General features: G+C 40.4%; 1 protein-coding gene and 1 non-coding gene across 7 annotated transcripts in view; both read left to right on the forward strand.

The window, feature by feature from the left end:
- rhbdf1b (rhomboid 5 homolog 1b (Drosophila)) overlaps positions 1 to 16,795 on the forward strand; it is a 43,832-nt gene that overhangs the window by 12,344 nt on the left and 14,693 nt on the right. For 3 of the 6 annotated variants that reach the window (XM_088070088.1, XM_088070091.1, XM_088070090.1), the window contains exons 2-4: positions 8,848 to 8,989; positions 10,303 to 10,436; positions 10,778 to 10,924. In XM_088070088.1, coding sequence (XP_087926214.1) covers positions 8,876 to 8,989; positions 10,303 to 10,436; positions 10,778 to 10,924 — 395 coding nt within the window. In that variant the 5' untranslated portion in view covers positions 8,848 to 8,875. Of the gene's footprint in view, positions 1 to 3,586; positions 3,736 to 8,847; positions 8,990 to 10,302; positions 10,437 to 10,777; positions 10,925 to 13,649; positions 14,257 to 16,795 lie in introns of those variants that run through there. The other 3 variants (XM_088070089.1, XM_042507676.2, XM_042507678.2) reach the window with 3 other exon arrangements.
- trnai-uau (transfer RNA isoleucine (anticodon UAU)) lies at positions 7,081 to 7,174 on the forward strand. The gene is made up of 2 exons: positions 7,081 to 7,118; positions 7,139 to 7,174. It is a non-coding gene; the product is annotated as a tRNA-Ile (tRNA).

Below are 16,795 nucleotides of genomic sequence, written 5' to 3' on the forward strand. Positions count from 1 at the left end.
AAATTGAGAATTTTGTCATATTCTGAGTAAGAGAGTCATAGTTTGCTGCTTCAGCTTCTGTATAGCTTTGTCCATTTTGAGATTTGGAATTGCAATTTTGACCAGGTCATGGCGTGCTTCCTCCAGCTCGGTCTTCAGTGCTGTGATGCTCCTTTCTTCAGTGACCAGTCTGAAATCAGACGGATGCTCTGTGAATTGTCTTCCAGCTGGTCTCTCAGAAGTACATTTTTTTTCGTCAGCTTTGTCAATTTATCCTCTTGGACAGAAGTCTCGACCTGACCACTGTTGTCTCAGGTGCTGATATTGTGGCTTCCAGTTTTCCTTTCGCTGGGCCTCCATATTTCTTCTCTTATATGTTTTTTTTGTCTCTGGAAACAACAACAAAAAAGTAGTAACCTACACACTGAAAATGGCAAGTTTTGACAAAGATTTGGATCGTGCAGTAAAGCATGCCTGCTTTGTTTTTTCAGTGAATCATTGTAAAGATCTACAATGATTAAAGCAACTTGTGGACGCACTTCAGAAAATCCCAGACTCCATCTTGCAGGACTATCGTGACGCTTTTTGTTATCTTTTTTTCTAAAAAACGTCTCCTGTCCAATGATACCTCAGTACAATACTTTTTGTGCCAGGGGTCTGATTCTGGTCCGTCCCTACTGATCGCCCGATCAGCACATTTCCAGTTGCTGCTGTTAGCAGAGCTGCTCTCCTTCCTGAGATTTAAGCATTGTGAATTAGAAACCACTTTTGTGTCATACACAGTCTGTGGAGGAGTTAAACTTCAATTGTTCCCTCTTACTGCTCCCCATATGATTACAGAAAACAGTCAATGATACAATTGAAAGCTGATTGCGTGGAGTCATAAAAGCATCAGGAAGTCATGGACTGGACAGAATTTGGGTGAAATATTGTCAGGGAAAGATGTCAACACTCATCTGTTTTCTCTGTTGAGGTCATTTATCATTTATTGTTTTGTCTCTGAGTATTTCCAAAACTGACACACTGCTTCTGTCGTGGCAGATGCTAAGTCATTTATTAGTGTTTGTTTGCAGCAGATTACACAGTCGTACTACAGCAGGACTCTGCAAACAGAAAGGAAATGACCTACTGTGTTATGACTGTAACATCTGGCGGGGATGAGAGGGGGTAAAAGCACACGCCATAACTCACTGTTAATCTATGTGACCTACTCATGCTTCGTTACATCACACCAAACAGGATGATGGAGAAAAAAAAGCAGATGTACAGTTTTGTGGAAGCTTCAAGGGGCAGTGTAGGAACAGAAACTGTAGGAAAAGATAAATGCCTTATTTGCCTTTAGATTGATTTCTTTTTGCATAAAGATTATAAATATCTGAGCATACCTAGATGAGTTTCTGTGTGTAGTATGGTTGCCTCTCTGTTCACAGGAAGTCATGAATTCAAGTTAAAAAGGAAAGGACAAAGGATCTCTTAAAAAGCAGCGAGGGAGTCCTTTTTTCCTCTCCTTTTATATACTTTGGTGCAAAATATCACAGACTGTATGAGCCAGGCTGTGTTCGGTTACTATTTGTATTGATGTATGTGCACATACAACAGACAAAAAGTAGTGTATCAGAATCTGTATATAACCCCTATAATCAGGCTGTGCTGATGGGAATAAAATGAGGTAATATAAAGAGCAAAGGTCCATGCAAGGAGGCAGGCTGGGGTGGTGGACGGGTCAAACAAAGGCACGACTTTCACCTTGTAGACTGGTGTTTGTGTCCTGTTTAAAACCTAATGAACTTTGAGGTATTTTAGGTACTTGATGTTTCTTTTCCCAGACTGAACCAAGGTCACTTTAATTAACTAAACCTTACCTACCTAAATTCATATTAAGTATGCAACATGACGACGCCCAACCATGTTTCTTTTCCTAAACCAAACCTATCTAACTTCATGTTAAGTGTGAAACTTTATGTTAAGTACATTACGTGATAACAGCCAACCATGTTTGTTTTCCTAAACCTAAACTACATAACTTTCATTAAATATGTAACAACATGAAAGAACGTAGCCTTATGACGCCCAACGTGTTTCTGTTTCTAAACCTAACCTACATGACTTAATGTTAACTACATGACTTTACGTTAAGTACGTAACATAAAAATGCCCAGCCACATTTCTTTTCCTAAACCTAAACTATGTAAAATTTAATTAAATATGTAACTTTATATTAAGTACGAAATGGGATGACAGTCAATTATGTTTCTTTACTTAACTTAACCTTCGTAAATTTACATTAAGAATGTAACATGACTCCGTCCCAACCAGGTTTCTTTTCCTAAAATTAACCTGCGTAACTTTACATAAAGTACGTAATGTGATGTCACCAGTTGCTAATTTGTTAGACATCATACAAACTGTTGTGCATTTTTAAAGGTCATACCTTTCTTTTATAAGGATACCTTGACAGAGAGTGCTACAAGCAGTGTGCTTGAATGAAAAGTTCATCTGGAGCAGTTTTCTTGAGGCCACAGTTGTTCAGTTTCTCATGACCACAACTTCTGAAAGCACCGCCCCGAAAAAACCTGCATTAACCCTAAAGTTAAAATGGGCCCAGTGGTGCTGTTGGACAGGTTACAGTGCCTATTAAAGCAGAGAAATACCAGTTTAATGAAGTTCAAACCTGCGTGGACTTCCTGAGTTTTAATCTGCTGCTCAGTCCCAAACCAATTAAGTTAGACGTGCTCTGGTAATTGTCAATTTTACAACAGCTTCCTCTTGAAGTGCAAAGACCGAGATTCTTCCCCTAGTATACCTCCCTCCTGCCAAACGAATATAAACATCTGTTTGGATGTGAAATTCAGCAGGAATCTGTTTTTTTTTAACAATCTGAACAAGTGAGGCCATCTTTATATACTGTCTTTATAACATGGAAAGATTTTTCTTATAACAAAGTGTTTTCTGGGTTTTTACAAGATAAGGAGAGTTTTCAAGTTATATCTATATATTATCATTTTTGTTTACGCTTCCATAATAATGGTCTCGTGTTTGAGAAACTGAAAGACAGGGGCAGGGGGATAGGTTCAGAAAATAAAAGCAGCAAAGATTAAGTTTTGGACTACTTTACATTAACATCCATTCATCCATCCATTGAATAATAAAAATGTATGGACATGCAGTGACTGGCTGCCTCGCAGACCAGGCTCAGAAAGAAGTGTCAGGACAAGTCTCAAACTGGTGCTAAAAATATATAATAATTATAAAAAGGATAAAAAGGATCCGGTTAAGCCGCTGTTCTGCTGCTCTCTCCTATAGGCACACGAGACTGCAGCAACATTTAATGTGATACTTCTCACAAGGAAACACTTGACATTATGGGTGGCATGATTTTCTAATCTGTGGCAGATCAGTCACAAACTGTAAAATAAAAAGCATGTACATGTGCAGCAGTTAAGAGATTTTGTAATGACTTCCACTTCTTCCGCTTTGAGGATGTATGACTTCCTGCTGGGTGTTGATGACACCATTGCAGTGATATCGTCATCCAATCAGGGGTCAGTATGAGGCTCTGTGCACTGACAGCAGGAGTGATGTCATGTGGTACCCAGCGCAGGGATTACAGTCCCTAATCTGCCCGTCATGAAAAAGAGAGAGATCATGATCATGGAACAACAAATGTCCGATGCTGGAAACAATATAAATCAAACGGCATCTCAGCTTTGGCCGTATGGAGAACTGCAAACACCTGATGCGTGAGGCTGAAGCAAAGTGAGTGGTTACTGTATTTACTGTGTGCATGGGAGTGTGTGTGTGTGTGTGTGTGTGTGTGTGTGTGTGTGTGTGTGTGTGCGTGCACGCGCATCATGCTTTGTATTTTATCTGAGTCTCCTGAGCATCAGCGCTGCAGAATAAGCAGGATGTGGTTCTGGATTCGCTCCGGTGAAGGTTTCTATTTACAGGGGTGTGTTTATCCTCCGTGCTTCCTCATGTGACCACAGAGACCAAAACTTCAACTTTATGGAACCTGCCTTTATGGCCAGCCTTTATGTGTGGACATGTATCAACATAAGCGTGTTAAAAATGAAAAGGAGGAGGAGGGTCACTTTGTTTAACCCCTTGACACCAAAAAAAATTTGCTTGATTTCTCTCAAAAAGATGGGAGGAAGGCAATGAGCAAGGAGAGAAGGAATGACCCTAAAATGATCAAGAAAATTAGGGAACAAACAATGACAAAAACAAGCAAAAAAAGATAAAGTAAATATGTGATTAAACAATTATAATAATTCTGTAACATTTAAATATGTAATTATGATAATTATATATTTAGTTTTTGTTTTGGTTAAAGTCAGAGAATTTTTGAATGCTGCACTTGGTAGCTTTATGTTTAAGTAAAAGAAAAAAATCATATTTAAACCTTTTGAAGCCTGAGCAACTTGGTGTTATTTCTTTCAAAAACATGAGGAAAACTTGACAAGAAAATAATAATAATAAAAAAAGTTACCTTAAAATAAGCAAATAAATAAAAGTATATAAGTATATAAATATATAAGTATAAAAGTAAAAATAATGACTTAAAAACATGCTTTAAAAAAGTGTATATTTATTTATTTCATGTATTTGTTTCTTTCTCTCTGTAAGATAATTAAAAATATAAAATTGTAATGATAAATTTATTTTTTAAAACAATTTTTTGGTCATTTTCTTGTCAAATTTTACTAATTTCTGGCAATTTGTACATTTCTTGTGTAAAAGGATGAAATGGATCATGAAAGGCCTCTAAACACAACAAAACTGATGATGATCCAGGTTTCAAAAGGTTTAACACGTTTCATTACTCTCTGTCTACTCCCTGTTATGTGGAATAACACCTGACATAGAAACTGCTGAAGGACAGGAAAAAGAGATCAAAGTGATTAAGTGCGAAACTCTAAATCCGCAGCGTCAAATTCATTTCAGAAAAGAGAAATAAAAACACTGGCAGTAACCTCAGAGGCTCAGAGTGTGATGAACACGCCAGGATGTGTTGGACAGCTTTGTTGAACTGCATGGAAACACGTGTTCAGCTCGTGCTCCTGACGTGCGCTGCTACTCCCATCTACAGCTGAGTCATCACACTATTCATTTGTCCCAACACCCGCCTTTCACTGAGAGCCACACCTGATCTGTAGGCACTGCAGCACAGCTTCCTGGGAAATGTAGGAGATCACAGTCTGAAGCACGAGGGGGGAGACACCAGTGACAAGTGGGAGAATCCAAAGGGGGATTTTTCAAGGATGTAACTGTGACTCTGTGTGTGTGTTGACATTTGGAAGCACACCCCGTTCCGTCTGTGCCAGTGTGTATCCCAAAGTCGTCCAGCTGCCGGTGTTGAATGTCTTTCAGCTCGTTTGACTCGTTTTTGGCCAGAAGTTTGAATATCGGCTCCAGCACCTCGTGCGATGGAGGGGATTATTGTTCAGCTTTATGGAAAGAGAGGGGGAGCCGGTAATTTCCCTCACAGCGATGAATGATTCACAGCTGAGATGTACGGGAGCTCCTCGTTGGTGGTCGCTCATTATGTCTCACCGTGCAGATGTTGTATTATCCAGTAATCGACCCTCCACTCCTGCTAAATCACTTCCCCTCAGCCTGAGCTGTAGCCAGACCGAAGAAAATGTTTTCTCAAGTCGAGCTGCAGCACAGACACATTTTGGACAATAATTCTGCATTTTGTAGTAAGCTTGTTCCGCTTGGTGTTTCTCGTAGCTTTATTTATATTTTTTCGGTTCTGTATCTGTGATTTTCTTAGCTCCCTCTTGAATGTGTGCCTGGTTGATACTTTTTAGTCTGCAGATAAATACACCACCATATACTGTTTTTTTAAGAAAAACACTGCAGAATGTTTATATTTGTGTTGGACATCAAAAATGATTTCATGCCTCTGCAGCAGCGATAGCCACGGCTGCAGGCATTATGTTTTTGTCCGTCCATATGTTTGTATGTACATCATTTTTGTGAACGCAATATCTTAAGAACGCCTTGAGAGAATTTCTTTAAATTTGGCACAAACGTTCACTTGGACTCAACGATGAACAGTTAGATTGTGTTGGTCATAGGCCAAAGGTCAAGTTTATTTTGACCTCCTCTGTCGCATTCATTGTGAGAACGATATCTCAAGAACAGCCTCCAGGGATGATTTTGTTTGTGTCAAATTAAAAAAAAAATGACACAAACATCCACTTGGACTCAACAATGAAATGAGTACATTTTGGCGCTCAAACAGCATGTTATGGCCATAACTGAAGAATTTATATGCTTATTATGACCAAATTTCATACAAATGACAAACAGGAGTGGTGACATTTTATTTCCAAAAGGTCAAAGGTCAACTTCATTGTGACATCATCATATTTTCTGTCCATTACTCAGCATCGTATCTCAGGAACAGAAGGGGGGACATTTGGTCAAATACTGAATTAGTGACACTAATCTAAACTGTGCTGATTGTAGAGATTTTCTGTGTGTGAAGCGTCAGTGTTTTCACACACATGGATGGAAACTGTAAGTGAAAGTTACCACCTCCAGGCATACAACCTGGAGGTGGTAACTTTAGCTTGTTTGTGGTGGTGGTGGTGAACTCCATAGCTTCTGCACTTTATACAGTTAAGTGGGGAGCTATTAAGCGCATAATGAAGTGCAGTTGCTGCAGGAAGGGGCGAGGTTTGAGTTTGTTGGTCACCTGACCAGCAAGGCAGCTTTAATATGCAGAACGTCTCTAAAAAAGAAATGGTCATTGTTTGTGTTGGCACGTCACTGCAAACTGCCTCATTTGCACCAGTCCACTCACAGAGATGGAGAGATGTCTGGTTTATACTTCCACTGAAAGCAGGAAAACCCCTCTCACTCTCCAAATTTACCCATAAACCCATTAACCAGCAACAACAGGATGAGTGGAGGCTTTGGCTCTCTGTTCTGTGGCTTTCTCTGTTTGTGGAGTTCAGTATGAGGCTCTCTCTGTCTGTTGGTAGGTGGCCACTTGTCCTCTCTGAGTATGAGAATGTTAGTGCCATCTTGTGGTGTTATAGCTGCAGTACTGCCCTGAGAAAATACTACTCTGTTCACAGCACCACACAGGCTCCAGTGGCGCAATCGGTCAGCGCGCGGTACTTATAAGACAGTAACCTGCAGAGTGATGCCGAGGTTGTGAGTTCGAGCCTCACCTGGAGCACAGGAGTTTTAATCACAGCACATGATGAAAACATGTATATGCATCACAGCAGGTGAATTTGTCGTTCTTCAGGCACGCCGAACAAATATTAGTGCAGCTGTGGTGCTCATATACACACATTTCTATCAAATTAAGTTTTGTATTAAGACAGCGCTCACTCGGAAGAGCAGGAGCCCCATATACAGAGGCTACATCCTCACCGCAGTGGCCGTGGGTTTGAGTCCAACCTCGGCCCTTGCTGCATGTCACTCCCCCCCCTCTCTCTCCCCCTTCTACGCTTAAGCTGTCCTGTCCAAATAAAGCCAAAAAAGCCCAATTTTTTTTTCTTTAAAAAAAAAAGGACACATTTCCACTTTTTTTAATTAAAAGCATCTTTGTTCTAACAAATAAGCTGTTGTTCAAAATAAAAAAAAAAATGGTTTCAGTCCACATCCTTTTTAACCCGCCGGCTCATGCTGTGGATTTATAACAGCACCTCCTGATTACTGCTTCATTACTGTTGTCATGTCAGAGCATGGCTGAGTTTCACAAGTCAGATGTAGTCTTTCATATGTCTAAAACAGGCTCCAGTGGCGCAAGTGGTCAGTGCGCAGTATTTATTAAACAGTAACCCGCAGTGTGATGCCCAAGTTGTCAGTTCAAGCCTCACCTGGAACACAGGGTTTTTAACCACAGAGGATCTGTGCTGATGAATACATCTACATGCATCACAGGAGACAGAACTTGTTACTCTTCAGGGAGATTAAACAGATGTTTGTGCAGCTGTGCTGCCTCTTCCACACATTTCTTGCACCTGGATTTATATTACATTAAGGTTTATATTTAGTTGTATTCCCACATTGCAAAGTAATTAACATCCTTTCCAAATCAAAGCATCTTTGTGAAGACACTTCTTTTTTTTTAAACAAATAAGCAGTTGTTCAAAATATTTTCAGAGTCACAGCCCATTTGGCTCAGTCCACATCCTTTTTACCCAGCGGCTCATGCTGTGGATTCATAACAGCCTCTCCTGATTACTGCTTCATTCCTGTTGTCGTGTCGGAGCATTGCTTAGTTTTACAAGTCGGAGGCTCCAGTGGTTTAATCAGTCAGCGTGGAATACTTGTAAGACATTGTCCTGCAGAGCGATGCTGAAGTTGTGAGTTTGAGCCTCACCTGTAGCGCGCAAATTGTATCATAGAGCAAAAGTTCACACAAGACCAAGAGACTGGAAAATCTTCATAATCTGCGGATTTTAAGGATTGAAGCTTTCTAACTACAGCCCAGATACCTACTGTAAATAGTCTGTCTTTAATTTTTACTCATTTTAGGATTTTCTTGTAACTTTTTAATCATTTCTGTGCTCATTTTTGTGTCATTTCTGTGAAGTTGCACATCACCTTCCCATGCTTTTGAAGAAAACAAAAAAAAAAAAACAAGCCAGTTTGGTGAGGCTTTAAAAGGGTTAAGCATGTGGATGAATCAGTTTGTTTTTTCAGGCAGTGGATCTGTGTGAGCCCACAGCATAGGGAAATTACCGTCACACACTCTGTCAGCATCTGTAATTACTCAACAAAGCTGGTCAGTTTTCGGCAGGACAGCTCGGACAGCGTTGTTGTCCGTCATGTGTCTGTAAGTGTATTATGAGTCTGTGTGTCGTCCCTACAAACCCATTTCCTGTGTGTGTTGTGCAGCTGGCAGGCGTAGGGGGAGCTAGCGAGCATGGATGAGCCGGGTAGCAGGAGCAGCAGCCTGCAGAGGAAGAAGCCGCCATGGCTCAAACTGGACATCCCCACCATCCAGCTGACGCCGGACGACGCGCCCACACTCACCCAGGTAAACACAAGCAGAGTTTGACAGAAAAGTCTTTACCGGAGTATTTTTGAAGACCCTGACACACCAAAACAACAAAGAAGTAGTGGTAATGAAACTGCTGTGTCGCTTCATGTCTGGTGTAAGGATTGTCTCCTGATTTCTAAAGAAATATTTCCACTATAACTGATTACCTAATTTAAAACAAAACACGCAGCTTTTTCTGTGACTGCTTCACAATGAAAGCCACCCTGTGAAAACATGGATACGTTTTCGGCGCTGTACATTTCATACGTACTCTGCGCTTTACTTGGTACCTTTGTCCAGGTGTTTAGTTTTTTTTTTTCTTCTTCTTCTTTTGTTTTTTTTTGCTTTTTTCCACAAATTTATGCTGTTCGACTTCTTGGTCAAAGCCCAGCACGGGGACTGTGGAACATGCGCAGAAAGCAAAGGCCAGTTCCGATCCTGTTGAGGCGTATAAATTATTTAATTAATAAAAAATAATTTAAGTCGAACTAACATGTTTGAATGTATTTTAAAAGTCCAGTTTTAGTCGGACTAACACAATAATTATACTTATTCTAACATCATGTAAACGTCCTGAGTGTGGCTGAGATAGTTTCATGTCAACCCCTTGTGCATGTGAAGGGAAATTAATTCTTGTGCAATGGCAGATCCCACCACAAACAGGGAACACTATAACTCAAAGAGGTGATTAAAGAATGTAAACACATTAAAGGCAGCTATGGAAAGGGTGGGTGCATAATGATTATAAAAAAAAAAATGTGTTTTTATGTGGTGAAAATTTTCACAGTTTGACCATATATGTATGAAGAGATCTGGATACAGCGTTCGAGATGGGAACCCGTTTATTCCTATGACAGTTGCTCAGTGGCACATGCAGCCAAATAAGTTCTATATATGTGTTATGAAATTACCCAAAGAGCAGACTAGAGGGGCTACTTCCTGTCTGGCGCTCCGCTAACTTAAATGGGGATAAAATAATTCAATGATATAGCTCTTCCATGCTTTTCAAATGCTATCGAACTGAAAAGATCAAATCACGATAGAGAAAGGAGTCACTCCATTAAAAAAAATGTATCCACTGATTTACTGATGACTCTTTCACAATGTCAGTCAACAGGATGCCGCAGGGAAGTTGTAATTCCACTGTTTGGCCACCATGAAAATTGGCTTTAAAGTCTGGTCCACTTCTTTGGGGGATCTGCCTTACACTTGACTTACACTGACTTAGTTTACATTTACATAAAGAGGCACAAAGGACATCAACTGTGTTTGTTTGTTTGTGTGTATATGTGTGTGTGTGTGTTTTGCAGCCTGTAAAGCGTCTGCGTAGCGTCAGCATGCCCAGTGAAAATCCGCAGACCTGCATCGCTGCCTTGGAAACTTCAAACAACTACCTCAGACCTCCTCCAGAGAGACTGCCTTCCTTCACACAGTCCATCAAAAGGTCAGACACACACAGACACAGAAACACACACACACACACACACACACACACACACACACACACACACACACAAACTCATAGGTGTTCTCTTCTTTCCTCTCTGCTGATTTCATCCAGCTGCTAATTTCTCATGACTTCGGTCTGTCGTTTACTTTCTGACCCTAATAACTCTTCTGCACTAATAAAACCAATTGAAGCTGCAGCCTCCTTTCTGATTAAAAACTAACTAATCTTCCTCTCTTTTTCTTCTCTTGTATTTCCTTTTCTTTGATTTCCCCTTCTCCTTCCTTCATCCTTTGGCCTCCCTGTCCTTTCCTCTACACGCTGCTCCATGGGTTAAGTGAGAAAAGGGTTCGTTTTGAGCGGGTCAACACGGTTCCCCCGAAGGGCCAGAGGGAGCCCAGGAGGGTGTCCACCGTCCGGAGGCGCTCCTGCATCCCCAAAATACTGAGCCGACGGCGTTCGTCTATACCCAAACAGATCATCAGGTACAGGAGAGGAGGAGCAGGGAGGGAAGAAGCTAAGAGCAGCAACATGAAGGGAAATTTACATCTCAAACAGCATGTCATTAAAAATGATTTTTGGCGTACTCTGAAGCTATCTCAGTGTTTAGAACTGGATGAGTGGAGTTCAAGACCCACCAGTTCAACAGCAATGACAGTCAAATCAGTAGCAACTAAATTCAAATTCTAGTGTTGAGCCAAACGTTTCCAAAGATATCAAATATGTGAGGTTTGTTTTGTTCTTTATTTTTTATTAATACACAAGACATTGAGAATATTTTAAGTTAATGGAAGGAAGTATACACAAACTAGGAGCATAAAAAATGTTTCTTTACACTCCATAAGTTATCTGAACTCTGTACATTACTTACTTTTTGAGATATGCTTATTTTTATGAGCAGAGTGCAAAGGCGCCGTGGCTCCAAACCTCTGGAGCCACAGACACGGAAAACAGAAACCTTCGCTTTCTGCTGCAAATATAGTTTCATAAGCATATTAACTGAGTTGGGATGAGAACATGTTGAGTCGTCAGACATTTTCAGAACATATAAAACAGAGTTTGACACAAGATAGGATGAGGAACAGTGAAAACATGCAAAACATTACAACACTTTGTTCCCCTTTATGTCTGTGTTGCACAAAAGTCTTGTCAGCCTGTCGCAGTCTCTTTGTGCCACGCATGTGAGGCTTTGAACACGTAAGCTCTCACACACACGCTGTGTATCAGTGTAAATTCAGGTGGCATTCAGGACTGCATGGTTTGAGGCAAACAAAATAACACAATTATTCACTCTGACCTATCTCTGTGCCTCACGCGGCTTGTGGTTTACATCAAAGCGTGTGACTGAATGTAAATGTTTGAACGCAGGGGCCAAGACTCGAACCTGGAGACAGCGTCTTCAAAGGAGTGTCTTAATGTCTTATCACGCTGAGGTTTACTCGCCTTGCGTGTGTGTGTGTTAGGGAATTAATGCGTTTGATGTTTATGAGAGAATAATGGGATTTAGAGAAAGTGTGTGTGAAGAGGAGGTTAACTGAGGTTCTTCAGAAGAGTGCACAAATGCCGAATAAATCAAATAAAGTGTGTGTCAGAGGATGATCTGCTGCAAACTTGGAGGGTAACCGTGAGGACGCCCCTGTGTTCACTATCTGGTTGACCACAAAAGAGTCATTTTTCATGTTAAAGTCCGAGTGAAGCAAACATAACTATGTGTAAAGTCACACCAAAGAAAAATGTGTTATGACCCAGAATCTCAAAGTATGTAACATTTGGTTTTAAAACAGTGAAAACCTGAGCAGTATTCTTCTCTGAGACGCTGGGGAGTAAGTCCTCTAAAGGAGCTAAAACTAAGTTACAATTAAGTTAAGTTAACATTAGAGCTCATAGCTTAATATTATACATAAAAGTTGTTCTGTTTTTTGAATGAACATCTCTGTTAAGTTCCACAATGATATGAAGACAAGCAGAAAATCAGTCACTAACGTACCTTTCGCTGCTAATGAGAGTCTTTGCTGTGGATTGTGCTTCATCTTTAAGGAAATTTGCTTCAAGCTACTGAGTTAGCTGCTAACGAGTCAGGGGACATGTGTGCTTTGTGCTACAGGTTAAGCTGCTAACAAGAGTCGGTAGCTTTGTGGTGGTTTGTTCTTCGGCTCAGGGTACACGTGTGCTTTGTGCTACTGTATTAGCTGCTGTAACAAGAGTCTGTAGCTGTGTGGTGGCTCTTGCTGTGGCTTAGGGAAATTTTTGTTGTGCCTTTAAGTTAGCTGCTAACGAGAGTCTGTACCTGCTTGGCGGCTTGTTCTTTGGCTCGGGTGAAATTTATGTTGCGGTCCTGAGTTAGCTGCTAATGAGAGTCTGTACTTTTGTAGGTTTGTTCTTCTGCTCGAGGGACATGTGCTTTGTGCCACAGAGTTAGCTGCTAATGAGAATCTGAAGCTTTGTGTTGGCTCATGCTTTGTCTTGTAGGAAATTTGTTTTGTTCTTCTGAGATGGGTGCTGCAGCTTGTTTTTTGAGTCAGGAGACATGTGTGCTCTGTGCTACTGGTTAAGCTGCTAACGAGAGTCTGTAGCTGGTCGGCAGCTCATTTTTTGGCTCGGAGGAAAATTGCTTTGTGCTACTTAGTTAGCTGCAAATGAGAGTCTGAAGCTTTGTGGTGGTTTGTTTTTCGTCTCAAGGGCCGTGTGTGCTTTGTGCTACTGGTTAAGCTGCTAATGAGAGTCTGTCGACCTGCAGGGATTTGTTATTTGCTTTTATATAGGAGGGGAGGGATCTTGTTAGTGATGGCTGCAGAGCTTTATTGAGCAGGCTGCAAATTGCAGTACTACACAGTTCACAGTCTTTTCATGTGTTATCAGTAAGTATTTTCCAGAATGTATGATGTGTTCAGAAAGTGAATGATTGTGCTTTACCTGGCCGTTAGGGAGCTGTTAATTTTGACAGATGAAGCCACAGAGTTAATCATTTATCTCACTCCCACTGATGAATGTAATGATGGTGTTTGAGCTTAAGTTCACACGCTTTGTTGGACTTGTTGTAACCGCTGACGGGACTAGAAGGTGGGGTGTATGAGTGTGTATGTGTTCAGGCATGTCCCTCTGTCTCTCCTCCCTCCTCATGTGTGTCCCATCCTCCTTCTTATCTCCCACTTCCTGTGGCGTGCTGGTGTTTAGACACAGTCAGGCCGGGACAGAGAGAGAAGGAGCTCATTGATAGTGATCGTTGGGGCTCTGAATGAAGGGGGGGGGCATTCAGTTTGACGAGGACCAGAGCTGCTGTCGTCTTTGCCCAGTAGGTCACATCCTTTTACTGTCAAGCAGGGATACTGGGAGGCCTGCCAGATGCGGACACACTCACACACTCTCTCACACACTTTGGGGAACTTGTGTTTGTGTGCTGGTGACACAATGTCAGGAAATTTAAGACCCTCCGAGCGAGTCCAGCTGGTGGAAGACTCTCATCATAGGGATCATATTCCCGTCTGAGCGAGGGGATCAGCGCCAGCTTTCCTCTAACCTCCGCTTGACCAGGAGCTCATTGAGCAGGACTCAGAGTCTGTACATGTGCTGATCATCCTTGCTTTGTGTAACAGCGAGTGTTACACAGTCCTGTTGGCCTGGATACATCAGGAAATCCCCTTATGGAACTCTGTATCTGCGGAGGATCAGTCCAGAGGATCAGGGTTTAGTGGTGGTCCAAGGGGACGTGGGGACAGTATGTTAGTGATGCCGGTGATAGAGGCAATGCAGCTCCACAGTCCCTGCCCCCCTTAGGTATGACCCAGACCCTGACCCCCTCCTGGAGCTCTCTGGACAGGTCAGTGCGGATTGAAATGTTGATGTTTTTTAATTATTGTGGAGGGATTAAAGGCAGTGGTGCAAAGTAACAAATTGCATTTACTGAAGTTCATAAGTACCATAAGTTCCATTTTCTGTTTCTTTTCAGTTTTACTCCTCTCCATCCTGGAGGCAGATACTGTACTTTTACTCCACTATGTTTACAAAATAGCTTTAATCACTAATAACTTATAAATAATTATGTATATTATGGATTAAGCGACACAATATAAATAAACTAATTCAAATGAGTAACACTTTTACAAGCTGCAACATTCAAGTCATGAACACATGAAGTATTTATAATTTGATTGGTTTTTTTAAAAAAAAAAAGAAGAGTAAAAAGTACACTAGAAAATCATTATAAATGTAGTTCTTACCTAGCTTTTTTCTTTTCTCCCCTAGACATTTCCCTGGCTTTTTAAACAACAATTTCCTAAATGTACTAATTCTTTGCAATTTGTGGAACATTTCTTACCAAGTTGCTCAATTACTTTCTTTCTTTCTTTATGTATTTATTTATTTTTTATAGTTTTAAGGTTTTATACTTGTTTATACTTTTATCACTTGTGACTTGCAAAGAAATGACTTGGTCCCACCACTAGTATGTAGTATTCAGATACTTAAAGGAATAGTTTGGCATTTTTGAAATATGTTTATTTGCTTGCTTACAATGAATTAGATAAGAAGAGTGATGGAACTCAACACCAACGAAACACCACTCAAAATAGCAATACTACACCATAAAGATATTTCAAAATTCCTGCATTTAAAATGTTACCCAAGTATTAGTATTAACAGAAAAAAATCACAAGTAAAAGTATGTACTATACTGTGTGTTTCTGTATGCCTTAACTGTATATGAAGGCGTTAGGATGTAGTAATGTAGCTCGGTGTAGTTGTAATGTAGTTCATTGTGGAGCTAGTTTGAACTTCTTCAGAAATTGGTTGTGATATTATAATCGATAATGGGCATTTTTGCATGTGATATCTGAAACTGAAGCTGTTTGATAAATGAAGCAAAGTAAACAGAACAAAAGTGCCAAGGAAATTAATCAGAAGTATAAAGAAGCATAAAGTTTTAATTGGAAGAATGTAAAATTTGTATTTCATTATCATACTCTGAAAATATATTTAGTTATGTTACAACATTGTCTCAAATTAGTTATTTGTTTTTATAAAATATGACATCATAAAAAATATTCCCTTTTATAGTATATTTATTTATAAATACTGCTAAATGGAGGGGATGGCTGCCAACCACATTCATTGTAATCTAACATGCAATGGCAATAAAACATCTGATTTACACTACAGTGTTTGATTTAATTGAGGGCTGAAGCCAATAATTCACAACAATCTGGATTTTAAATTTGGATATCTAAAGAGATGCCCCTTGAAAGTCGGAGATTCAAATCATAAGTCAAAGACCCCTCAGTCAATTGAGATTACTTCAAGTCAAACAGTTGTTTTTTCCTGTACAATGTACACCTGGAGAGGTTTTGGTACCCAGATTTTGCTGCGGAGTGAGTGCTCTTGACTTTCTCACGACTCTTTGGTACAGGGAGCTGCAGACAAGCAGACAGCAGCACAGAGGAGGAGAGACTTGCAAACTTCTGCTTAGAGGTGTTGAATTTGCAGCTCACTGCAACCTAAAACAAGACAGTCTCTGGCATTTGTTCGATATCCAGTGTTGCCAAAAAATGTTCTTGCACACTTATGACCCGTGGTTAGCATAATTAGCTTGTTTACTATATTACATGAACATACCGAGGAGCTTATTAGAACTTTAAAACTTTGTATGGAAAACAAAACCAATCATCAAACAGCCAAATCCGATTCAACTGAAATTATACTGAGTTAGGTCCAGCCCTGATATTTTTTTTGCCCAAAAAGACAAATATTTTGACTTTCTGTATGAGTTTTCTTTTTGTCAGGGGGTGAAACAGAAACTAAAATGCCCACTTTAGTTTCTGAAATAATGAACTTAATTTCCACTTTAGGGCAGGGAGACCATCTTTACCTGATTCGGTGAATCTGACATTTGTTCCCTTAGATGAGGAATTCCCTCACGAAACAGAAGTTAAGTAACATTCTCTATTTGCGCTGCAGTGACAGTATGTGTTTTGATTTGCCCCTGGGCCTTTTTCTCCCTGATGAGATGAGCGCTGTCTCAGCCTGTAATTACTCTGCAGTAGATTGCTGCTCGTTGTGTACCAGCCTTCCCTCGAGGATAGGAAACGTAATTCATGTGGCTTCACATCAGCTTTAATCTTTGATGGGTTTGTGCTGTCGTCAACCAGTCGTGAATATTTTATTTATGGTTTTGTGTGGGCGAATATGATGCGTGTCATTGCATGTGTGCGCACAGACAAACAGCCGCTTATCTAAACAAACACAAACAAATGTCATCAATCTTGAAAACAGGCGTTGAATCACAACGTGGGCGAGTTTGCATTTACCGTAAGTAGTGGATGACCTGTACTTAACAAAGATTGTGTTTTCGTATTCTCACTCCT

Source organism: Plectropomus leopardus, chromosome 19 (genome assembly GCF_026936395.1).
Source record: "Plectropomus leopardus strain MGB_pleo_1.0 chromosome 19, ASM2693639v1, whole genome shotgun sequence".
NCBI classification, from domain to species: domain Eukaryota; kingdom Metazoa; phylum Chordata; class Actinopteri; order Perciformes; family Serranidae; genus Plectropomus; species Plectropomus leopardus.